Source organism: Gossypium hirsutum, chromosome A03, assembly GCF_007990345.1.
Source record: "Gossypium hirsutum isolate 1008001.06 chromosome A03, Gossypium_hirsutum_v2.1, whole genome shotgun sequence".
Taxonomy (NCBI): Eukaryota; Viridiplantae; Streptophyta; class Magnoliopsida; order Malvales; family Malvaceae; genus Gossypium; species Gossypium hirsutum.
Window position 1 is genome coordinate 108,735,733 of NC_053426.1, and position 25,731 is coordinate 108,761,463.

A 25,731-nucleotide genomic window follows, 5' to 3' on the forward strand; every position below is an offset into this window, starting at 1 on the left:
AATTTATAAATTACTTTGAGTTGGATTTAGAAAAAAAAATTGAATTTATTTATAGGAGTAGCTCATAGTTTGAACTATAGAAGGGAGAAGAATTTAAATAAACCAATACTAGACAAATAATTCACAAGTCTAATCTAACCTTTTGTTTATATACATGCGTGGATGAATTAATAGAAAATGTCTCTCTCTTTTTTTTAATATTTGTGGAATTAAGCCATTTTTTTTAATATTTCTAGGATTAGGCTAATTTTTGAAAATGCGTTGAATTAAATTTGTTTTTAGCGTGCTTTGCAGGAAAATGCACTGAGTTAGATGCATTTTTGACATAAGTTACAAGAAAACGTTTCCATTTGGACGCGTTTTGCTGCTTTATCAGCAAAACACTTCTAGCTGGACAATTTTTTTCCTAATGGCTACCGACAACGGGCAAATTCCAACGACTACTTCCCCCACCCCATGATAATAAAAAAAAAGACCTATTTAAAGCCCCTCTATTCCTTTTTTTTTTCCAACTCACTCTCAATTCTCTTTCAATTCTCTCTAAGTTTTTCTCAATTCACTCTCAACTCTCTCAATTTTTATTAAAATTGTCTTAAGTTTTTTTATTATTTAATTTTGTATTATGAAATGATCAATTCTCTTATTCGTTTAATGACAACCACATTTCGACCTTCCAATTGCAAATGGTAAGAAAATATTTATATTATTTTTAATCTAATTTAATTACATTATTAAGTTGTTATATTGAAATTTAAAATTTTGTATTTTTTTTTATAATTAGGTGGAAGATCAGATTTTGAAGACATATATTCGCAATCTATCTGCTCCCTCCATCGACTTTAATCGTACCATACTTGGGAGATGCAGATTCTTTCACGTGGCTCGTATGCTTAGGGGTGTAAATTGAATCCCACACTTGTCAGTGCGTTGTGAATAAATGGAGACCCGGGACACACATATTTCATCTTTCATGCGAAAAATGTACAATCATATTGGAGGACGTGCAATTACAACTTGAGTGTACAACCCCTTAGCAAGTTCAGGGTTGAATGTCCCTTCACAGGTGGAGGTTGTAGGGAGTACATCATCCTTTCTTGTATAGTTGTCGGTACAACCAAAATCACCTGCGGATTGCCAATCGGTGAAACTTGATGACATAACCACTAACAGAGTGTCGTGCTGGGGTGTAAAAGTCTCGGTTACTGCCATACCCCGACTGTTGGACATTTTTTCTGTCGCGATAGAAATTTAGGGATGAAACCGATGAATGTTTTCCCATTGATGATTCCGGGATATCATAATGAGAGCTTTCTAACAAAGTCGTAAACCCACTACACAACCATGTCATTGGACTCCCAGCTTTCTCTTTTGTTCCAACCTTCGAATTGGAACAGATATCAACCTCTGTTTGCCTTCACCTGTGTTGCCAAACTCCGCATATAACTTGAGTATTGCGCTTTTGACATCAAAAACTTCATATTTAACGGGGTCTGTCAACGCTAAAAAATCCATATTTCAAGGACGATAGTCTTATCCAGGTGGATCCAATGACTTTCTGCCTAATTCTTCTACGGAGTTTTGACAATTGTATGTTTGAGTTGAAAGCCAACCGTGCTATGTACACTGATGAAAAAATGCCTTCAACGTCGATGTCACGAACTGCACCGTTGTAATAAACAATAGAATTAACTTGTCTACTAATTTCTAACCAAATAATTTGTTTCACATGTTTAAAACCAAACATTATGAAAAAAGAAAAAAAGAGTAGTAATTATCCATTAACAACAAAAATCGAAACTTACTTGATATAATCACATCTTTGCTAAAATTTTTGTCTTATGGAACGTCTTACGAATTTCACCTTCTTGTGTTTCTGGATGCTCAAATTTTCCTTATGGCGACACTAGCTAAACTACTATTCCATTTATACAACTTTTGCCTCAATAGCATGGCCTGCAAAAATATTATCCCAAGAATCCTAGGATATCTAAAGGATTCTAGCGTGAGGAAATGTTTCAGGGTGGGTTGATAATGGGAGAGTGAAAATGCTCCCAGCAAGGCACATTTTGAGTAACTTGGAATGAAAGCGCGCCCAACTGGACGCGGTTTCAGTGAGATGTAAATTTCCTACTTAAATGTAAATTTAAATGATTTGACAAAAAATTTAATATAAAAATATTTATTATAATAAAATTGATAATAAATTAATTAATATGAATATTTAAATTAAAACATTAACAATAAATATTTCATTTATAAAAGAATAAACTTAATTTTTTTGATATTTATACTAGTCTTCTTTCCTAGAATAACAATTTTGCGTTGAATTTTTTTTTTAATTTTTAATGCTTTTATAAATTACTTTATTGTTAATTATTAAAATGAATGTTCGATTGATCTTTTCAATCTTCAAATCCTAAAATCAATATTGAATGACAAATTTCAATAGAAATCATTGGCAAAATTCAATCAAATTTAAAGTTTAATTGCAAAATTCAAACACATCAAAAAGGAAGAGTATCAAATTTGTCCTTAATTTCAAATTACAATAAAAATATGAATTAAAATAAAATATTTTGACAAATTTTAATAATATCTACTTAATTTCTAATTTTAATAATATTTTGACTCAACTCATAAACACCTCTAATCATAAAAAGAAAATTCTCGCATCAACTTTGGCATAAAACAATTAGGGTCATTTAGATTGCAAAATATTATATTATCGATGAAATCTTATATTCTTTAATCACATGATCGTGTTTGGTTCAACAATATTACCTTTAGTTGATAATATAATATTATCAGCAATGCCAAATTTTAATAATATAGGGATAATCTTAATATCATATGTTTATGGATAATTATTTGATACACAACTAGTGGAGGGTTTTTCAGACTCCATCAGTAAAAATATAAAAAATAATAATTACCTAAATAAATATAATACTTGTTAGACCTTTGATCCGTTTGTAAAATTTGAAAAACTCTATTGATAATGTATCAAATAATTTTCTTACATTTAAGGTTTTCGATAATTTTATATTATTTATTAGGTAATTGTGAGTTTAATCCATTTTCATAAAAACAAAAATACTAAATGTTAATGAATCAAATTCTATTTTTTCTAATATTTTCTTTTAATTAACGTTTCAAATTTATTTATTTATTTATTATAAATGAGATTTGTCTACTACTATCATCATTAGTTGACAAAGTGTAATATTTATCTATTATATAATTACATTCCATCGATTATAGTATTTTAATTTTTGCAAAATTGAAAATGATTCATTTACATTAGTATAAAATTCAGGTAATTTTATTTATTTTTGTAGTTTTTTTTATAATTAATATTGTAACAATCTAATCGTTAAATTTACTAACATAGTTGAATTTGTCATGCGTGTAAAACTTTATCTTGATTTGATATCTCTATTATATAGATTCAAAATATTAACTTTATTAATATATATTTAATGATTGAAAATTTAAAATTAAATATGTAGATAGACGTTTTCAATTTACCCAAAAAAAATTGATACAATATTTGGGATAGAGAATAGGGTAAAACACGATTTGAACCCATGCCAAACGAGTATCTAACAAGAGCTTCAACCACCGCTTCATACAAGTCAAGATTAATTTAATCAAAGTTTAACCTACATAATCTACATAAATATATAAAATATGATAGTCAAATTGCTAACATATCAATAAATGTTTTTATATTATCTTATATTCTATTAACTAAATAATAAAATTACTGATCGAGTCTTAGCTCGATTAACATTGATATTGTTATCCGTGCAAAAAAACGTGATTTCAAGTGCATAAATCAAATAAGATAACTTGGCAGTTACGTAATCTAAACAAAGAGTAATCATATTACCAAACATAATCAAACATTTCTATAACCCAAACACCCCTTAAAAGGCTACTATCTTAGTTGTCAGAACAAAAGTTAAGTGGAAGATCTTCAAGTCATGAGCCGCTAAGTGAGCTCTGAAATGAAAGTACAAACAGCAATAACCAAGATGTAGAGCTAAAAATAAGCCAGGGTGCCGGAAAAAATAGTACTTAAACTAATACACTAGAACCTGGAAAGAAAGTTGATTAATGTTTCTGTTACTGTTGCTGTTAACCAGTTAGACAGTAACTCACGAGAAATCAATCTTTCTCTGAAAATTCCTTTTAGTTTTCCTTTATTTTCTCAGTATCCAAACATAATCCTTGACTCATTTATCAAGAATCTAACAAATCTGACCGAAAATTAGAACAAAAAAAACATTATGGTCTTGGTTTGTAAGTTCTACTGTAATGGTTATGGAAAGCTGTTTATGTTTACTCCTCAATGTTGAGTAGATGACCAAAATTTCTACAGTTTGGTACTAATAGAAAGAAAATATTGATTATACCTTGATCCAAAGCTGAGAATCAAAAAGAGATCATTACTCTGGACAAATGGCAGAAAACACTGGCAACCTCTTCTTTGTAGCAGGAGCATGGAGAACATTGTCGATGTATGCATCGATGTCCCCCTTTGATGGTGTTTGGCCAGGAAAGGATGGCAAGGTAACATCAATGCGATCATCTTGAGGTGACCAGTTGGACCCATTGGTGAAAGTGGTGGCACTCGTATCATGTCTGATGGTGGAGGTGGAGGTGGGGTTGATCTTGCTGGTTTTAGTGTTACGTTTCATCGTGAAGTTTGTATTCAAGCGGGTAATATCAGGTTGGACAGTGGAGAGGGAGTTGATGATTGTCTCTTCAGGCTTGATAGGAGTGCTGAAGCTTGGGCCTGTGTAACCAGGATTGGCAAATGAGTCCTTTTGGGTTATAAAAGCAGCCGTTTCAGTGACTGGATGCAAAAGGCGAGGTTTTGAGCTGTATGAGTTCGACACGGTGCTCGCGTATGACTTGTATATCTGTGCCTAAGCAACTCAGAGAGAAACGGGCAATGACCTTCTAGCATTTAAGTACACCAATGTTTTGGTATGGGAATATATCATCAGATACAATTTCTTGGATGCTAACCTCAGATTTGGTCCTGAAAGGCAAACAAGCGGGGCGTACCTCCTCCTTTCCATGTGCAAACTGCAAAAATAGTCAAGGCTTCTTCAGTAGATTAGTGAAATTGACACATTTCAAAAGGGTTCAAACAAGCATAAAACAGGGTGGTTAAAGTTGGATCAGATTATGAAAAGGCAGTTTTGGTTAAATAAAATAAAATCACTGGACTATAACATCTTCACTGGAAGAGGTTGGGAAGCAATGTAAATTGTACAGCAAGAACATGGCAATTGAAATTTGCCACACCTCGTGCTAGAAAAATGCGCCTCATATTCAGTTGGCATCTAATGAAATTAAAAGTTCCTAGTTCATGCCTACAAGCTAACATTCACATTTACTATCTAAAACAATTGAATCGTTTTTCAACTAGTCAAATATTGACTTTTTGGTTTTTTCTCAATCCATTTCCAATTTTCTTGTCAAAAGAAAACTGGAGAAAGAGACCCATTAACCCAAAGTCAACAAATACAAAAAGACATATTGATTGGTCATTCACAATATCTCTCCGAAACAGGTGCTAAAAACAGATTCTTACAGCTCAAGTCCACTAAATCATCAAGTTAAATAGACAATGACACCAAAATAGAAGAGCTAAGACAAATCAGACCAAAATAAAATCTCCCTCTTATTCTTTTTCTTAAAATTGGTTTAAAGTGTCGATGCTCGAACTTTTTAAGTCGAAGATGCTACTTAAATCATCTACCTAATGGAATTATTAGCGAAACTAGAACCCTGATGCTTGCCAACAAGCAATCAACTGAACCTCCTTCATTTTTGCAAAAGGTTCAGAAAACTAAACAAAGAATTAATGCAAAATATCATCATTTTAGTATCCAAGAAATAGCATAGGCGGAGTTTCATTATAACATTTACGTAATCATGAAATTTTAATCATATTAGACAATGCAGCAGAGAAATATACCTGACACTTGGATCCGTATCGGCAATGGCCAAACTCTTCCCAAGCCCTGCAAATCTCTGATTTGTAGTAACCAACACTTCCCGAAGACGACGAAGAACCAGATCCTACAGTGTTACTATCAGAAGCAACAAGAACTTCGTCCATGACAAGCACATCTTTCTCCACCACCTTCAGTGGCGTCTTCTCCGACTGTGGTGAAACCGATGATCTGAAGCTGCTTTTCCCGGAGGAGCTGCCGTTGCCACAACTGGAGAGAGAATTGGAGCGTAGGTACTTTATGAGGTTCTCTGGTGATGAATAGTAGCTGCCACGGCTTCTTGCTGGAGTCATCAGCTTCGGAATGTTGCTGTTTTTTAGGACGTTGAGTTTGTTGTTTTCATTGTAGAACGAGTCCATTGAGTTCGAATTTCTGCATTTCGTATTAATCATCAATTACCAGCAAAAGAAAATGTGAATTACACTTGAAATTTAGATGCAAGGTTTAAGGATTTTAAATTAAGAACGGAGTTATTTTTCTGGTAATTTGTCTCTTTTATTTTAAAAGTTTTAATTCCCGCCAAAAAAGGTTAATGATCAGTTTTTTTAAGCAACACACTCGAATCAATGGTTAAAGTGAATCATACTTTTCGCTCGAAATTCAAATTTCTGAAAAGAGAAAAAAAATATTTTGAAGGAAAATAATAACAGAGGAGAAAATTTTGACGAACATTGCATTATAAAATAGAAAAGGAGAAACAGATCAAACTGAAGGTGAGGAAAAGGATTCAAAGCAGAAAAAGTCATGGCAATTCAACCAATTCGATCGTAAACTAAAAAGTTGCAGGAAAACAATATATCAAAGAATTGCGCATTCAATTCAAATCTAAAAGTTGGAAGTCATTATATTAAATATATAACCTAATAAAAAGCATGAGAATCGAAAAATGAAAATGGAGATAGAAATTCGAAGTGAAAATTTACCTAAAAAAGAGTGGCGTTAGAGAATTCAAAAGGTGAAAGGCGATGGTTGAATCTTCAGAAGTGAAAGTCAAAAAAACGAACCTGTTTCTCTCTACGTGTGTGTATATATACTGTTAGTGTTAGGAGAGGGAAAGATAGACAAAGAAGGGCGGGACCGAGTGAGCAAAATAAAAAGAGATTTAAGTTTGGCTGAAGCCTTTGCAATGCGGGCAAATAATAATGTAACCAGATATATAGCCAACGGTCTATGACTATTACGACGTTATTAGAACACAACAGATTACAAAATCCATGCGTAACTGGTTCTATGCTGGGTTTCATCAATCAACACAAACCGTGTATATGTGTATCAAGTCTTTTGACGGCAACCAAATTTTAAGAATAATTTCAAGGTACAAGAACAACCTAAAAAAACCAAACTAGATTTCTACATGATTTGACTTTAAATTCCTTCAAAGGGGTTCTTTAGATTTCCACCAAGCAAGGACATGAGACCACCACCATGGACCCTACCCTCCGGAATTATGAAGTCAAAGCTCTTCTTATTGACAACGCCACCGATGTCCTTGCGGTCCCCATTTCTTCGTTCTTCTTGCTTCTCAGCACTCAAGAAACTTGAGTAAGAGGATGAGGATTTCATAGATAAAGGAACCAATACCTGAGGTGGTATTAGTTGTTGCCTTTTCGCTGGTTTGTCGAGGGAATCAATACCATCAGAAATAACACTAGTGCCTGAGGATGAGTGATTGTTGTCCCAACAGCTTCTTGTGAATGTTGCTGCTACAAGCCCATGGAAGACTTCGGGTGCGATAAGCCCTCCCATGTTCGCCTGTCGCTCTTGTACCATATTGCTATGAGCAGCACATAGCCCATTACGGCCCCTTGCAAATTTCTCACATTTGCTCTCCCCCCAGGAGCATTTTTTACCTCCACCATGTGCCTTGCAGAAGTCTGTGCTTCCTTGGGCACTCTTGCCACAATTCTCAACCTTGCATCGCTTCCCACCACCATGTTTGACACAACAATCGGTACAACCTCGTGCACTCTTTGTACAGCCTGGCACAACACACCTCTTCCCACCACCATGCGCAACACAAAAGTTGGTGCCTCCATGCACACTCTTGGGACAAATGCCACCTCCATTGTAGAGGCAACGTTTGCCCCCACCGTGTCCTTTGCATAATGGTGTGCTCCCTTCGGCAGCTTTGGTACACCCTGCAAATATACAACGTTTTCCACCACCATGAGCCTTGCAAAACATAGTACTTCCCTGAGCACCCTTAGTACATCCCTGGAACTGGCAACGACGTCCACCACCATGAGAGATGCACAAACCAGCTTGTCCTTCTGCACTGTGCGTGCAACCTTCCACCTTACACCTCTTTCCCCCACCATGTCTGATGCAAAGCCCTTTTTTACCTCGTGCAGCCTTTGTGCACCCTCTAGGAAACCCACATCGTCTGCCTCCACCATGTGCTATGCAAAAATCTGTCTTCCCATCAGCACTTTTAGTGCAGCCCAAGTGTTGGCACCTCCTCCCTCCACCATGAGCCTTACAGTAGGCAGTGCGGCTCTCGGCACCTTTGTTACACCCTGGTTTTTGGCATCTTTGTCCGCCCCCATGACCAATACAAAGACCAGAAGCCCCTCTTGCTCCTTTTGAACAGCCAACAAACCTACATTTCTTCGAATTGCTTGCTTGATTATCTGAGGATGTTATAGTGGTGGTTTGCTCGGAGAGCGTGTCTACTGAGAAGTCAGTGTGAGAAGAGGGCTCACAACTTTGATGAAATTGATAACGAAGTGATTTATCCCCAAACTGAAAAAGTTTTTGTGCATGAACCAAACCTTTGCCACTATCCATTTTCGGAGCAAAAAGGAGTGCTGGCATATAACCACCAGATTTCTTGGCCGAAGTAGAACCCTCATCAACAACAGGAATTGAAAGTCTACAATCCTCTGCAAGAACCTGGTGAGGCATACTAACATCAGTTTCTGTTGACAGAGGGCATTCCAACAGGCTCATACTTCCCTTTGTCCCACCAGAAAGGCCAAGTTTTAGGATTGAGTCATCCTCAAGTAACAAACCCTGGGTGGATAAAGAAACTGTTGATTTATTCTTATTAAGACCAACAATGTAATCATTATCCAAGTATACACTTGGAGTTGGGCCCAACCCCAAAACCAACATGCAGCCATCATCAGGTGCATTAGAAAGATCAGCATGTAGATCGTTTTGAGTAGTTCCAAATCTGGCCTTATTGCTTTCTCCGTGACCAAGAAAGTTCAGGCACAGGGTGGTATCACCAAATTTTTCATTTTTTGAGAGTTCTGATACATGAGAAAACTGTACATTCTTATTCAAATCCATAAGCTTAATTTCTAAAAGCTGCAAACTATAAGACTAAGGAACAAGAGGCCCACCTTAATGAAAAATCTTTAATACATGACTGGTATGGTATATATATCAAAAACAAATTAGGAAAATAAGAAATTCCGATGACGCTCCCCCTCCACTTACAAACCCTGATGTATCTTCTCGGTCCATCTTATAAAGCATCAACACAACAACACAGACCTCAACTTTGTGAAAGCTTAGTTGCCAGCGTATCTGACAACATCTCTAGGATAAAATCCTTTTATTAGAACATTCAAAGTGGATGCAAAGAGGTATCTGGAGCGTCTTGTGCTCCTTAACAACAAATACTTTGGATTCATTAACCCTAACAAGAATAAACAATCAAGGTAACACATTCAGATACTAATAAAAAGCCATTAAAGTGGATTCTAAGCTATAAAATATTCCTCTAAACTTGAATTTCCACACAATTAACTGAAATAATACAGCTGTGGGATTAACTATTTAGTAAAAGAAAAAACAGAACGAACTCTTTTTACTCTCTTTATCAATCTAACATGAAAAGATAACAAATATCATTAACAGATAGCTAAATTCCTTCTTAAATTTTTTAATATACCACCCAAACAACAAAACTACGAAAACATATCAGCTCAAAACCATGCATACATAGCGCAAAAAACCTAAACCTTAACGAAGTTTTATGAAACCATGTAAACAATAAAGTCATATGAAATACATAAGCAAACTTATCCTCAAAAAGAAAATTAGACAAACAGAATTGACAGCAAAAAAAGTATTGAAATAAAATATGGAACTGTGAACTAATAACTAGTAAAAATATTAAACTTGATGGATATGAAAAGAAAATTCGTAGATATACCGTGAAGAATCCAAATTTAGAGAAAATATGGAGAAAACTGAAGGATCTGAGAAGTGGCTAAAGACATGTTAAACAGAGCTAAAGAATCTTTAAAATAGGGGAAAAAAAAGATTGTATCAAAAATAAAAGAAGAGAATTTTAACAAAGCATGAAGGAGGAAGAAGATTAAAAGAAATATAGGAAGAGGAGAAACCGATAAATGATTTTTTTTTTTAATAAAAGACGAAAAGAAAAAGTGGGTTGTTTATATAGGTTAAAATATGTCATCAGTCCCTATATTCTTCACAAATTTAAAATTTAATCTTTTATTTTTTTAGATTTCGAAATTTAGATTCAATTGTTAATGTTGTAATGAATTTAAGTTTAACAAAATAGTTTTAACACCGATAATAATTAGATAAATTTAGATTCAATTGTTAACGTTGTAATGAACTTAAGTTTAACAAAATAGCTTTAACACCGATAATAATTAAATATGAATTTTGAAATAGAAAAAATAAAAGAATTAAATTTTTAAAAATAAAAATACATAAATTAAATTTTAAATTTGCTAACCGTACAGGACTTATAATATATTTTAACCTTTTATATAAATTGGCCGGTTGTAACGATTTTCTTTTTAAATTATTACATTTTGATTTTTAAACAAAAAAAAATTGTTGGAAAACAGTTTAATGCCAAAATAGCCTCAATTGACAGTAAGGAAGCGACTGATAACAGCCTTGCAGGATCGAAACGCTTCCTAGTGGACAATGCATGTTTTTCCGTCGTTTTGAAAGTCTCTAGAGTACGCTTATTATGGGACCGTCCTCAAAAGATTGTGGAGTGCAAAAACGTCAAGTGAAAGTGTGAATTTATTTTATTTATTTTTTTCATGGGAATTGTCTCCCCCCTCGGCCAGTGACGTGGTGTGCCCTTATCAAAGAAAGTTCCATAAACTGCCAAAATGTTCACTATGAATCGGCTTCGCTGCTCTATTCAACAGCTGCCCAGCCTCCGCTTGAGTTGGCCGAGTTCAGAAATTTTTTGATAATTTTAATATTTTTATCTTATTTTCTTTTCAAAAAATAAATGTCATTAATCCATGAAAGTCTGAAAGTTTCTAGTCAATGGATTTAAGTGTACCAAATTAAACAATTGCATAAATAAAGTGACAAAAATAGCCAGGGCCACATCAGCTACCAAAGCCAGGTCCAAGTAGCCGGCTGTTGCTCTCGGCTGGGCACGAAACTCGACAGTTAATTGGCTGGATTCCCGAACTGATACACATGACTTCCAGTTATTGGTTCATGTGACAACTATTGAGGATTCGATGCGGTCCTTTAGGATCCACTGCTGTGCCGCAATTCAAGTGCGCGCATGTACATGCCTAGACTTATCATGAGTGGTGCTACCCAATTCAAATTTAAGAGAGATTAGATGAAAAATTAAGGTTTTAAAAATAAATTTGGATAAAAAATTAAATCGGTTTAAAATATATTTAAAATATGGGTTAAGTTTAATTTTGAATATTTATAATTTGAGTTTGGTCCGACTAATTTTTAAGTTAGTAATATTTTATATTTTATAATTTATAATATATAAAATTAAATCTATATTAAAATGTAACCATTATAAAATGTTAAAGATGATTATATATAAAATTTTAATAAATGAAAAATATATTAAATTAAAAATAATATAAATATATATTTTAAATTTTTTTAAAAAATAATATGAATAGACTTAAAATAGGCTCAAGTTAATTAATTATAGATATGATCAAATTTAGACAAAATTTTTAAATTAGACTTGGATATTAATAAAATTTATTAATATCCTGCCTAGACTAAGCCCAAATCCACAATATCAATATAATTAAACCCGAAAATTTTATTTTAATAAATTATTAACTTTAAATACCACAAGTTTATTGAACTGTCGCGGGTCAATGGAAGTGGGCCACTTCCTACTTACACATAGCAAACCTTCATGCCGAAACAAAGTAATAAATGGGTTTTTTCAAAAAATAATTTATCTCATCAAAATAAATAAAAATAAAATAAATAAATTGTTTACCTTGTCGTGGATTAGGTAGACCGAAAAATTGTAAGGATTTCTATGATTATTCAAAGTTTATACCAAAATTTCTTTAATTTGCCAAATTTCTCTAATTATTCAAAATTTCTTACACTTCTGTGAGAAATCTTAGTATTGGTATAAACTAAATTTTTTGTTTAATTTGAGAAATTCTGAAGTAAAGATTATAGTTGTAATGTATTTAATTGTATGGGAGTATAATTGGGAAAAAATTTAGAACCATATCTCAAATTAAATAAATATTATGATAAATATCATTCAACTTGTGTATAAAAAAATTTAATGTATTAATTTAATTGAAATTTCAAAGGAAAAAAATTTTGGGGTTGAATCAACACACTTAGAACATCTTTTAAAGGATTATGTGATATGATTAGATCGAATAAACTCTTATAAAATAAAATTCAATTACCTATGAACCTTTCGGTATTGTTTTATTCAATGTTTGCTTAATTATTCTTTTACTTGCAAATGCAATATAGGCATTGAGTTCAACAACAATGACATCCCTCATCATGTCAAAACTTACCATCACTCTACCAAATTGATACGTAAGATAACTAAAGTCATTTAATTGATAATAATATAAAATAAAAGATATTTTAATCATTTGTATTAAGCTAAAACTTATTTTTTGCATGCATGCTGCTCCGGAACCACACATAATTATTTATACGTTAAATAATACAATAGGCGAATATCAATACGACCAAACGAGGGAGACACCAGTCTCACCCAGGCATTAGTATACAAAAACAAGGAAGTGAATGCTTTCTTTTTTTCCTTTTGCAATTTCGAAATGTTCAAATTTCAACAATTGGGTAAAAAATTAAAAACCAGAGAAAATCACTATAACTCTCTCACAATTATTCCAGGCTCTATTTGCCATTCCCTTACTTGCCTTGGGCAAATATCACAAAAGGATAATTAAAAAGATAAAAATAAATAAAAATCACAGAGGATTTTGAAAAACCTTCTTTTCAAATCCTCACAGTTAATGAGTGTTTCAAGCTCCCCACATGCAGCAAATGTTGTCCCAATGCTACTTTTCGGCTTCCAAGTTCATCAACCACACTCAAATCCTTACAAACATCCACCTTAAACCTCACCAATGTCTCTGATTTCCCTGTTAATGAAACTTTCTCAAATCCCAACAAATGCTTTTGGGGTGAGTTGTGCACTGATGGGGGACTCGAAAACAAGAACACCGTGTGGCTTCCGCCGTATTTCCCTCTGTTTTGAACTCTCACATGAATGTCGAATGCTAGGTTTTTACAACTTTGTTCGACGGCTTCAACTGATTTACATTCAGATGAGCGGCAAACATGATCTTCCTCCAATGGGATTGATACTAATCGAGGTGCTTTGGCTAATTCGTGGGTGATTTTGGAGTAGCTTAGCCCATCTCCAAATGTATAAATGGTTTCCCCTGTGTAGAACCTGTAGGTTCTGCCTGGGTAACCATTAGAAGGATCGGGTCTCATGTTCATGTTTGTCATCGGGACCTTATCGACATACGATTGTGGGTACCATGTCATTGGTAGCCTTCCACTTGGATTATAATACCCAAATATCACATCGGCAATGGCGGCTCCACCGGCTTCGCCGGGGTAACCAACCCAAAGGATGCTTGTGATTTTATCATCGTTTTTCGCAAACGATATGTCAAAGCCTCCACCCGACATTATGACGAGAATCACGGGTCCCTTTGCAGCTTTTGCAACTTCAGTTATTAAAAGTGGTTGTTCTCCTGGTAAAAGAAGGCTAACTCTGTCAAAGCTTTCCCTTTCTTGACTCTGATCTATGCCCATAACAAGTACAGTTGCATCAGCTGAGGCAGCTGCTTTTTTAGCATCGTCTACTTGGGCAGTGCCACAAGCCACATTGGTGCAGCCAGGCACGTAGTTTGTTGCCACCGAGGTCGTTAAACCCTGCAATGGCGTCGTATATTTGCATGGAATGCCTGCAAACAAAATAAAATGTCAAATTTTGTGAATTAAAACATGTCATTTTTTATTCCAAGCAATGGGTTTGATTTACCTTCATAGTTGCCGATCATGGTTTTTGTGACATTGGCATTGGGTCCAATTACGGCCAAGGTTTTGATTGCAGTGGGAGATAGAGGCAACGACCCGGGGCTGTTTTTGAGCAACACAATCCCTTCTCTTGCAGCTTCACGGGCCAATTCTTGGTGCTCTGGTGTACATACATCTTTGGGGCCAAGTTTACCGTAAGGTTGCTTGCTGGGATCACCATCGAAGAATCCTAGTCGCATTAAAGTGGCGAAGTTGTTCGTCACGGCCTTGTCAATGGCCGATTCATTCAAAAGCCCTGCTTTTACTGCAGCCTCAGTGTGTTGCCCAAGAAATGACCCACAGTTCAAATCCAACCCTAGAATATCATTAACATTTTGCAATTAGCACAGCATTCTAGTTTACTAATTAAGATGTTATTTTGCAGAAATATGATATCAAATGCACAATCTCTTCATTTTATTGCTTATTAAGAAGTTTCACCTGCCAAAATTACTTTGGCTGCTGCTTCCTCTGGTGTCTTGGTATAGTGCTGGTTCTTGAACAACACGTCTACCGAGTCACAATCTGAAACTATATACCTGCACCAACCCCAAAAAGCCTGGTAAACAAAAACACTGCTTACTAAATATATATGGGTCCAGAAAATGGAAGGGATGAATGAATATATATACCCATTTAGTTTCCATTGGCCTCGAATAACCCCAGCAAGAAGATCAGGGTCTGCACAAGTTGGCTTACCATTAACCTTGTTGTAAGAACACATAACACTAGCCACGTTCCCATCAATTACACAACTCTTGAATGGTGGTTGAAATGTATCATCCAGATCTTGTTTTGTTACCTAACCATACCCCAAAGCCAATCAAATGACTTTTGGATCCCAAAGAAACAACTTTTGAGAAAAAAAATAAAAAACTCAAATTGCATTGTAACTTAAACTACCACAGCATCGAAAGTGTAGCGTTCGATCCCTTTCCAGTTATCCACATCATAGGCCGTATAGTGTTTACAACATGCGGCGACCTTGAGCCGAGAAGGGTCACCTCCGTCGGTCTGCTGCAAACCTTTGACGTAACTTGATCCGTATTTGCTGGCCAGCAATGGGTCCTCTCCTGGTGTTTCTTGCCCCCTTCCCCATCTCGGGTCTCGGAATATGTTAATGTTTGGTGACCAATATGTTAGCCCTGCCAATCCAACATTGTACATTGCCCTAGCTTCAGTTGAAACCACCTGCATTTTATTAAAAATGGATATGGATATACATTAGATATCAACTTGTTCTTTAATGATTGATTAATGGCTCAATTCGGACCTCGGGTTTAATCCGGTTTATTTGTAAGACGCGATATCTAATAAGTATGGAGTTTGATTTACGGCATTGCAAGCTGGAGATCAGTAAAAGGTTGCAAAGTCTTCTTGAGTGATCAAAAAAAGTCTATATTCTTCAGCATTTGGTAATCAGAGACATTAATAAATCAACCACTTTCTACAACAAACATAAAATAATTCAACCATATAATTGCATTAATATCTTCCCCTTTCTTCAATATGAAGCAAAAGACAGTTCATTATTTTAAATTTTTCTCTGGTCTCCATCTACTTAACTACTTTCCCAATATCAACATTGAACTTTTCACTATACAGCCAACTTCATTGTCATTAATATCCGATAAAGGCAACATTTGAAAATAGTTATGAAAAATATAGAAAAACCAAAATCTAAAGAACAATGAAAATGTCCAATCCCCAACAAGTTAGCATCATATTCTAAAACGTATACACAAAAGAAAAAGGAAAACCACTGAAAAAGAACGTTAAAACAAAAGGCAAAACGACATGAACCTGATGAAGAACAAGCCAAAACAAAGGATAAAAAATAAAGGAACAAGGCACAAGTTTTACCTTGCCAATGGCTTCATAGAGAGAAGTGTTGAAAGAAGCTGCCGTCAAGATGACCTGAGGGAAGCTCGTGGCTCCAGGAACCAAGCTAGTAAACTTGGTCCCTGGACCGACGTTGGAGACTCCATGAAGTGCCTCGGACCACCATTCGTATTTTGGTATCCCAAGCCGGCTAACACTCCCAGCACTATTCACAATGAAGAGGATTTTCTCCTGTAATGTCAGCCTGTGAACCAAGTCAGCCACCCTAGCATCGGTTCCCAACTTTGTGTCACAAAAACCATAGCTCGCAACTTTTGGGTCTTTAGTAGCGTCACAGGCGAAAACAGGTGATGTTTGGGCCAAAACCCGAACCGAGATCAATGACAAACAATGCAAAGAAATCAAGAAGAATATGAAAACAGAGACCTTAGGTGCTCTGTTTTGTAAAACAGAGGAGAACAAGGTGGTCATTTTGACCTTCCCTTTGATCCTCTTTTGCAACTTAAAAAAAACAAACAAAGAGCAAATATCTTGAGGAACCTAATCTTCCTCAAGAATTAGTGAAAAAAAAAAAGGGTATGAAAACTGGTTCAGCTAGGTGTGTATTTTATATAGTGGGGGAGAGTTGTTAAATAGACACTCACACGTTGTTTTGTAGTAGCCCGTGATGGGAACTTGGTGTAAATGCATTAAATTTCCCTTTAGGGTTGTTTTTTCTTGGCAAAAGAGAAATGAACCCAAATTTTTTCTAGGGAATCCAAGAGACTATTCTTTGAAAAAATAATTAAAAAGAAAGAAAAATAAAAGAGACCATGGTCGAGTCCGTGATGGATTCATCTTTTTTCTAACTTAATCAAGGGTGTTTTTTTATTATTATTTGGAAGTACTGAATGCATGGGATGTTACTTTTTGATGAGTGTCTTCGTATAGCAGTAGCTTCGAAGCTTTTTTTTATGTATAAATATGTATTTTGTAGTACTGTAGAGTAAGGTTAGAATATCGTAAATTTAGATTCCTGGGCCTGTTTTTCTGCATTTCTGTAACTCACGTGAGGGATTTTGTTTCACCGTCATGTTTTACAATAAGCTCAAGTTTAAAAGTTTTATTTACTCTGGCTATTCTAAAACAATAATTAACTCTAAATTATATTTGAGGTTGTAAATACTTTGATCATCAGGTCAACACGAGATTAATCTATCTTCTTTTCAAGTTTTAGATAAAAATCTATGAAGCCTCCTATTAAAATAGATCAAGTTTAACTTTTTACTCAATTGGAGTTTATATTAAAGGTTGAGATTTCTACTATTTATTACAGCTTATGCTTGGAAAGAGGGAGTAGAAGAGTTTTAGGTAAATTTAACAACTTATATTTAGTAATTCATGTCATAATTATTTTATATGAATAAAATTTGATAATTGGAAAGAGAAAATGGCAAGACAAAAAGTGAAAAAAAGCAAAACCGAAGCCCGACTTCCAAATTGACCCCTCGTTTGGGGTAAGATGGCGATATCAGAAACTACGTCGTGATTGGTCTGTGAACCAATCCTGGAAAATAAATAGTAAAATATTCCTAATTTTCTTAACCTCTCAACGTAAGCAAAAAAGTAAATGCGTCAGACCCGAATGCAGTATTATGTATTTAAACCACCGCTAAAATTATTGTGGAGATTTAATTTTATTAATCCAAAAGAATAAATCAATGTATGTATGTATATTTGATTATAAAGAAAATTAGTCATTTTTGCTGTAATTTTTTATTTATTTTTATTATTAAAAATTGATATAATTGATAGGAATAAACAAAAGGGTATATTTTGAAGTATAGAGATCAATTTTTAATAGAAGAAACAATTTGTTCTTTAACCTAATGTACAGATACTAATTTATATATTTTTTTAGTCGAGGGGACAAAATATAATTTAACTCCTAATACAAAACAGATTTTAACTCAACTATGACACTGTAACCTACATTAACAAATATATTTATTAAGATTATGTTTGATAAACTAAAAAATTAAGTATAGAATTTAAATTATAATATTTGTTTTGTATATTACTTAAAATTAAATATTAATATAACTATATTGTTCGATAAAGGATAATGTAATCTTAAATGAAATAAAATAAAATAAAAACAATTGGATTTGTTCTCTATTAAGTGATAAGTACGTCCCTATTTACTTATCATTTTTACATTTTTTATAGAAAAATTTTATCTAGTAATTTTTATTATGTGTTATCAAAGGTGTCCAAAAAATTAGGTTTCTGAAATTATTAATTTTCAATGGATTATATTATTTCAATACTCCATCAAACATGCCTAAAATTCACATAAAATTCATTTCATATTTTGACTACAATAATAAAGTTAATTGTTTATTATACATAGTGTCTCGGGTTCAAATTTTATTATCATCAAACTTTTATTGATTTATTATTTAAAATGATAAAAACACCATCATAAAAATATAACTTAATTTATATATATGAGAATATTTTAATAATTTCATAATTGAGGTGATATCTGATTAACTCATGACATCAACTCAGTAAAATATTTAAAATAAGTATAAAAAATTATATATAGAGTGGGTAATTTTTTTAATGGAATCCAATGGATAGTTATAAAAATTAAATATCTATAAATATTGAATAGTTATAAGAGTCTTTTGTTGAGTTATGTCACGTGTTAATGGCGTAACAACTTAATTGTGAAATTATTAAAATATATTCTCATATACAAATTAAGTTATATTTTATAAAAGTATTTTTGTTTTTTATATAATAAATCAATAAATTTTAATTACAATTAAATTTGAAACCTGAAACACTATATATAATAAACATTTGATTTTAACATTATTATCAAAGCATCAATTGATTTTCATATGAAATTTTAATAAATATATTTGTTACCTATAAATTTAGTATTATTTAAAAAAAAGTTATTTTCCACTCACGAAGTGAGTGCTAATAAATTCTAGTGCTATGATAAAAGCTTTAATCGAATCTAATGTCACTTAACTTAGTGCACCAACTAAGTTAAAAAAAGAAGAAGTAAAAACTAAATTATAAAATTTATACCACCACAAAAATCTTAATTGAGTTTAGCATCACTTAATTTAGTGAGAGTAATTTAACACGTCATTTTTATATAATGTCTATTTTTACTCATAATTCATTTCTAACTTTTAAGTTAGAGGAAAAACGCACTTAAATCTATGTCCTACTAATTATTACAACAATAATAATGTCAATTGAATTAAGATTTAATCAACGGTTACATAAAATTAATTAAAACATTACATAAAAAACAAAATATAAAAATAAAAATAATATATTTATAGATTGTATTAATAATTTTATTTTATTTTTAAAAATACATCTCTCATTAATCTATATCTCTTAAACATAAGAAAACTATACATCATTACTTAACTTTCAACTTTTTTCTATTCTAATTATTTCATTTTATTATTATATAAATATATAAATAATTAAGCATTTATTAAATTCACTCACAGAGTGAGTGTTTAGTCGACTAATAATTTTTTAGGTACAATCCATATTTGTTTTATAATTTATGTTCGGGATTGGCTCTTGTAAACTATTGTCTTTAAATTTGAACTTACAATTTTTTTTAATATACAATTTTTTACATTTGCACCCAACATTTATTAGTAGAGAAAAAACATATTATTACAAGTTTATTTTATTACAAGTATATTAATTTGTTTATGTTAAAAAAAATACATTATTTAGTTTTATTTTTTACCTCACATTGTGTACAAGCTTTTCGTATGATATTATCAGTTATGTATAAAATATTGAAAAAATTGTAATTATATATTTTCTCTTTATACACAATTAATCATATTTTATATTAAACTTGGAAAAAAATTGGATTATTATTCCAATTCTATATAATTAAAAAGGAAGCTGTGGTGCAGTACAGTACTTGAAGTTGTCAACATTCTCCAACTTGGCCGGCAAATTTTAATCATTCACCTAATACAACAAAAAGAAAAGGTAAAAATAAAATCCTTATGAATCTGATAATAGCTATACTTTATCTGTGAGATATATGGTTGGCGAATACTATATACATAATAAAAAATATAAATAATTCGTACCTAAAATATATAATTAATTTTTTATTAAAAATTTGCCAAGTAACTTTGTGGTCTGTTCACTGTTAAGCGTCAAATTCTGATAATATCAAAAAGGAAAATAAATAATTAAAAAGTTTACTTATTTTTTACTATTTAAAAATACCAACGCAATACAATTTTGTGGACATTATCAAAACGTAAACTGATTATCTAAAAATGAATAACCTATGTAAAGGGGAGATAGAGATATAGGCTTGTAATAATAATAATAATAGTAGTAGTAGTTTTAGGTGTTGGGCCTGTTGGTATAGTATTCAGGTTGTGTTCATTAGTACTTTTTAAAAATATTTTTTATATGAAAAATATTTTTGAAGTAAAAGGAATGTTAATCAAGTATTTTTTGAATGAATTTTTTGACTTTTTAGAAGTACATTTTTTCAGGAGAAGTTCAAAATTTTAGCTATTTTCTTCTAAAAGCAGTTTTAATTATTTAATTACGTTTTCATCCCTCCAACACATGGTACTTTCTCTTCTCTGGTTAATTATTTAAAAATATTTAAAATTTGTTTCTCATATATTAAAATATTAACAATAAATTACAATAAATTATTTTCTATATTCTTATTAAAATATCATAATATTAACTGATTTGAAAATTATTTAAATGTTTATTTGTTATTTTATAACACCATGTCTAAAATGGACATTTTATTTTTTAAAAACATTTTTTAACAGAAATACTAAAGACTTAAATCTTAAACCAAATTTTTTCAAAATACTTCTCAAAGGCAATACTAAACTATCCCTCAATGTTGGAAAGTGCGGTCTCATTTCCTGGTGAAATGAATTTTTTTTTAGTTAAATTTAAGGTTAAATTTTACTATTAGTCCTTGTATTTTATGAAAGTTGTTAATTTAATCCCTGTAGTTTAATTTGCTTTTCAAATTTTAAAATTTTAGTCCTCACCAAAAGATAAATGCCAAATTCATTAAATTAAGTTCTACTATTTTCAAAATATAATATGACAAATATATTATTAAATGTATAATGGCAAATCAAGTTGTTATTTCCACTGATTCCACATATTACTCAGTAAAACTTTAGTTAATGGATTAACAATTGTCATTTGCATCAAAACTGAAATCTCTAAATTCAAAAAAGTATAGGGACTAAGAATGATCCAATTGGAGAATATGGACTAAATTTACAACTGTACACATAATAAAGTCTAGTAATTAAATTTGACCAAATAGATTTAACTATTACTGTTTGGGTAAGGACTAAAATTTTAAATTTTGAAAAGTATAGGGACTAAACTTGATCAATTCAAAAATACAAGAATTAAAATTGATCAAATCAAAATATAAGGACTAAATCTACAACTTTCACAAAGAGAATTTAACCTAAACTTAATATATGTTGTTTTGTAGAAATGATTGTTGAGATAAAATAACTATGTAACAAACAATGTAAATGATTTTGTTTAATTACGGATGTAATGGGCCAAATTTGCCCGGCCCGTATAAAGACAAGAACCAAAACGAAAATACAAACAAAAATCACAAAAAAATATGTATACTACAGTCCAGGTCTTTGGTACAAAGCAGCCCAAATACATTAACCCTAGCCCGATACCCATCATGAGCCCAAATCAAAACAAGCCCAATAGGCCCATTCCCTTAACAGCTCCAGAAACCTTAGGTCTCCCCCTCTTTTCGTTTTGCGCCACAACCAAGAAACAGCCCCATACCTCCACTACAGCAGTCCCATACCTCTACAGCCCTCGTACGCCACGCCTGCACCCTGTACGCATGCCAACAAGCTCTGTTCATGCAAGAGAAGACAAAAAACAGTAGCAAGAGTAGCAGCCAATGAAAATTTTCTATATTTTCTCTTCTTTTGATTATTCGGCTATAAAGCCATGGGGTTAAGACTGATGGTGGTTTGGCCGGCTGCTTAATGAACCCAAAGAGAATGAAGGGTTCTGTTTCTTTTTTAAATTGCAAGGTTATTTGTGCTTTGAAAGGAAAATAAATGGGAATAAGTATTTTAGCATTAAAACAAGTCTGCGCCTTTTCATTAGAAGTGGGGTATTTGCACGTTAAATCCTTCATTTTGCGCGAATATTCAATAGTGCCTTATTTGTTTTGCCTTTTTTAATTTGGCTCTTTAATTCATGCGCGTTTCCATTTTAGTCCGCGATACGGTCCTGCGTTTTGGGTTCGGGATATTTGCAATTCTAATCCCCATACATTCATGCGCCTTGTATATTGATCTTATTTATGATTATTTGTAAATTATCCCTGTTATTTTGGGCTCAATTTTAATTTGGTCTTTCATTTGTATAGTTTGCTAATTTAAAATGCATTTAATATTTTTATATGTATTAATCCATGTTAATAATTTTGTTTGTTTACATTTGTATAATTATATTGAGATTTTTTTATCTTATTATTTCTACATTGTGCGTCCCGTTTCTTTAAATATTTTATACATATTTGTATACACATCATTCTTATTAAATTTTCAATTTATAACAATTATCGTCTTGAAGTTAACAATATTTTTTATCTTATTATTATTTTTTTTGTCAAAATCATCGTTTTTAAAATTTCTTTTTACATTATATTATTTTAATGTCTTATTATAAAGTTTTTTTAAATATTCATATACATGTTGATACATAAATTAATTTAATAGATTTTTCTATTTAAAATACTTCTTGCTTTATGATTCATCAAGTATTTTTTTTTATGTATATATGAAACTATTTTAGGAACTTCATAATTGTATTTATAAAATTATTATTTTGGAACGTTTCTTTATATTATATTATTTTTATGTTTTAGATAGTATTTCATTCAAATGTTTCATTATATATATTTGTAAGTATAATAAAAATAATTTAATTTTGTGTACATTTCTATGATATTTCTACAAACAATTATTTCTAAGTTTATTTATATACATATATATCTATGATTTGTAAATTCATTATGTTTCAAAGATTATATTTTATTATACATTATTATTATTATTTTTTTTATACTTTACGCCTTAGACTTAAATTTTTTTAAATCGAATCCTGTTAATTTTCATTTTTGTTTTTTTCTTTATTTTGCTATTGTTTCGTATTATTCTTTTGCCTTTATTTTATATTCATGGCTTATTACAAATTCTCATTACATTATTATTATTAATAACCTTATCACATTTTCTTTTTTTATTTCTTCAATATTATTTGTTATTTTTATTTATTTTATTTTCTGTTTATAATTTCAAACTAAATTGTTTTATTTATTATCTTGTTCATCTACTTATTTCTTTATTCCTTTAACTTTTTATATTTAAAGTTCATTTATTTATGTTTTTTATATGCCCTTCGATTTTACTATTATTACTATTATTATGTATTTATATATAAATATATTTAGTCCCATGCTAGTTTATTTTATAAATTCTTTTAAATTTATTTTAGTATATTTTTATGTACATAAGTCATTTTTTTAAGAACATATTTTACTACATATTGCTTTGATTTAAAGTCTCACATTTAAATACTATTTATATATATATACATTTGTTAACTTTAAATGGATACATCATCTCTAAAATGTTTATGCACATTATTTGACTCAAATTTCCTCATTCGTAATCTTTATTTTAATAATTATTTATATGTTTGTAGTTTGTCCATATTGTTTTGTACATCACGTGTGTTTTGTTGTTTTTATCGTTTTATAAGTTATTACATTACATTTGCGATTGGTTTTTAGTGTTGCTATCTTAATTTATTTATCTAGGTTTGAAAACTTGTTGGGGTTTTTACTTTGATTTGTTTCTTTAGTTATATTTTAAGCTTTCATGATTTTGATTGTTAATGTTTGGATGTGAGCTTACTGCTATTTTATGCACGTTTTTTTTATTCATTAATAGAGTTCGCTATCCATGCATATCGTCTCATGTTTATAACTTCGCCTTTTACTTGCAATTGACTCGTTGGGATTTTAAACTCGTTAATCTAAAATAATTATTTTGTCTTATTTCAAATCGGATTAATACGTTTTAAGCTAGTTTTATTATTATCCATTAAAATTCTTCAAAACGAAGACGAGATTCGCCATTTAGTAATTCGCGGAATCGTGCCCTAACGTGTTGGGTTGCAATTTTGCATTTGCTCAAAATAATCGAGTATCCCTTCAAAATTTCATTCATATCTTCTAAAAAAAAATCTTTTAAAACAAATGCGATAATCGGTGTTTGATAATTCGGGAATCATGCCCTATCGTGCTGGGTTGTGATTTCTCGCTTGCTCAAAACAATCGAATATTCCTTTAGGTTTTCACTCATGTTTATTAAAATTTTTCAAAACGAAGGCGACGTTCGATGTTTGGCAATTTGAAAATCGAGCCCTATCGTGCTGGGTTGCGCTTTTTCATTTGCTCAAAACAATCAAAGATCCCTTCGGAATTTCACTCGTATTTTCTAAGGTGAAGCAATGTTCGATGTTCGGAAATTCGAGAAATCGTGCCCTACTGTGCTGGGTTTCGATTTTTCGTTGGACTAAATAGTTGAGCATCCTTTAGTGATTTTCAAATTATAAATTTTCAGACATCGAAACAAAAAGATTTTTGACAATCAACTCGGGTTATTCAACTTTTATTAAAAAGAGCCACATTTCAAAAAAAACATTTTTTTAGACATAAGGACAGTATTTAATTGATTTGGTACTAATTTTGGGCGTAGTGAGGGTGCTAATCCTTCCTCATGCGTAACCGGCCCCCGAGCCCGTTTTCTAAAATTTTCGTAGACCAGAGTCGTTGTTTTAGTAAATCACAAATGTTCTATTAAAATAACCAAATTCTTAGGTGATCCGATCACACCCAAAACAAAAGATCGGTGGCGACTCCATGCATTTGTTTTTCAAAAGTCAATTTCCCCCCTTTTTTAAAATTTAAAAATTTTAAATCGAGGGATGGTTTCAACAACGGATTTAGTTTTTTTTTTTCGTATGTTAGAATTTGGGATTTAATCTCTAGTTTTTAATTAAGTACAATTTGGTTCTTATATTAGTCTACTTCTATAATTTTATTAACAGCTCTATACTGATAACCAAAAAAAATACCGTAACACAAACATAAAAGATATAAAGAAAATGTCTACATTAATAATGACCAGCCACTATCACTAAAATGATGATGTGAACATCTTTTTTAAATAGCTTTAAGCATCCAGTTGATAGGTACATTATTATTGATTGAACATGATTAACTAATTTTCGTGTAGTAATCACTTCAGTGAAAACAATTAATGATATTATAAAAAATAGACCAACAAATAATAACTTAAAAAGTAGAGTAATATAAGAACTAAATTAAGTCAATTTATTAAAAAGTAGATTAATATAAGAACCAAATTAAAAT

General features: G+C 31.6%; 3 protein-coding genes across 4 annotated transcripts; all 3 read right to left on the reverse strand.

The window, feature by feature from the left end:
• Positions 1–3,834: 3,834 nt before the first annotated feature.
• Positions 3,835–7,089, reverse strand: LOC107940738 (mRNA decay activator protein ZFP36). Its single transcript, XM_041101692.1, has 4 exons — positions 6,956–7,089; positions 5,996–6,404; positions 5,038–5,097; positions 3,835–4,934 (listed from the first exon to the last, which is right to left on the reverse strand). Exons 2-4 carry the CDS (start codon positions 6,389–6,391, stop codon positions 4,452–4,454), a joined length of 939 nt encoding a protein of 312 aa, XP_040957626.1. The 5' UTR covers positions 6,392–6,404; positions 6,956–7,089; the 3' UTR covers positions 3,835–4,451.
• A 100-nt stretch (positions 7,090–7,189) lies between these two features.
• LOC107940748 (uncharacterized) lies at positions 7,190–10,421 on the reverse strand. 2 transcript variants are annotated; one of them, XM_041101690.1, is made up of 3 exons: positions 10,198–10,411; positions 9,380–9,678; positions 7,190–9,286 (listed from the first exon to the last, which is right to left on the reverse strand). In XM_041101690.1, the coding sequence occupies exon 3, from the start codon at positions 9,144–9,146 to the stop codon at positions 7,398–7,400; it is 1,749 nt and encodes a 582-aa protein (XP_040957624.1). In that variant the 5' UTR covers positions 9,147–9,286; positions 9,380–9,678; positions 10,198–10,411; the 3' UTR covers positions 7,190–7,397. The 2 variants fall into 2 exon arrangements, with proteins under 2 accessions (XP_040957624.1, XP_040957618.1); XM_041101684.1 differs by having other exon boundaries at positions 7,190–9,678; positions 10,198–10,421.
• A 2,615-nt stretch (positions 10,422–13,036) lies between these two features.
• Positions 13,037–17,014, reverse strand: LOC107940743 (beta-xylosidase/alpha-L-arabinofuranosidase 2). The gene is made up of 6 exons (XM_041101698.1): positions 16,215–17,014; positions 15,255–15,542; positions 14,984–15,153; positions 14,793–14,890; positions 14,317–14,667; positions 13,037–14,239 (listed from the first exon to the last, which is right to left on the reverse strand). The coding sequence occupies exons 1-6, from the start codon at positions 16,662–16,664 to the stop codon at positions 13,257–13,259; spliced, it is 2,340 nt and encodes a 779-aa protein (XP_040957632.1). The 5' UTR covers positions 16,665–17,014; the 3' UTR covers positions 13,037–13,256.
• Between the last annotated feature and the right edge of the window lie 8,717 nt (positions 17,015–25,731).

Coding starts and splice junctions, on each gene's coding strand:
- LOC107940743 (XM_041101698.1), bottom strand. CDS start 16,664: ATGACCACCTTGTTCTCCTCTGTTTTACAAAACAGAGCACCTAAGGTC. Junction 15,543..16,214: donor TCTATGAAGCCATTGGCAAG/GTAAAACTTGTG, acceptor AATAAAATGCAG/GTGGTTTCAACTGAAGCTAG. Junction 15,154..15,254: donor GCTACACTTTCGATGCTGTG/GTAGTTTAAGTT, acceptor GGGTATGGTTAG/GTAACAAAACAAGATCTGGA.
- LOC107940748 (XM_041101684.1), bottom strand. CDS start 9,326: ATGGATTTGAATAAGAATGTACAGTTTTCTCATGTATCAGAACTCTCA.
- LOC107940738 (XM_041101692.1), bottom strand. CDS start 6,391: ATGGACTCGTTCTACAATGAAAACAACAAACTCAACGTCCTAAAAAAC. Junction 5,098..5,995: donor GATACGGATCCAAGTGTCAG/GTATATTTCTCT, acceptor CTATTTTTGCAG/TTTGCACATGGAAAGGAGGA. Junction 4,935..5,037: donor CTTTCAGGACCAAATCTGAG/GTTAGCATCCAA, acceptor TGAGTTGCTTAG/GCACAGATATACAAGTCATA.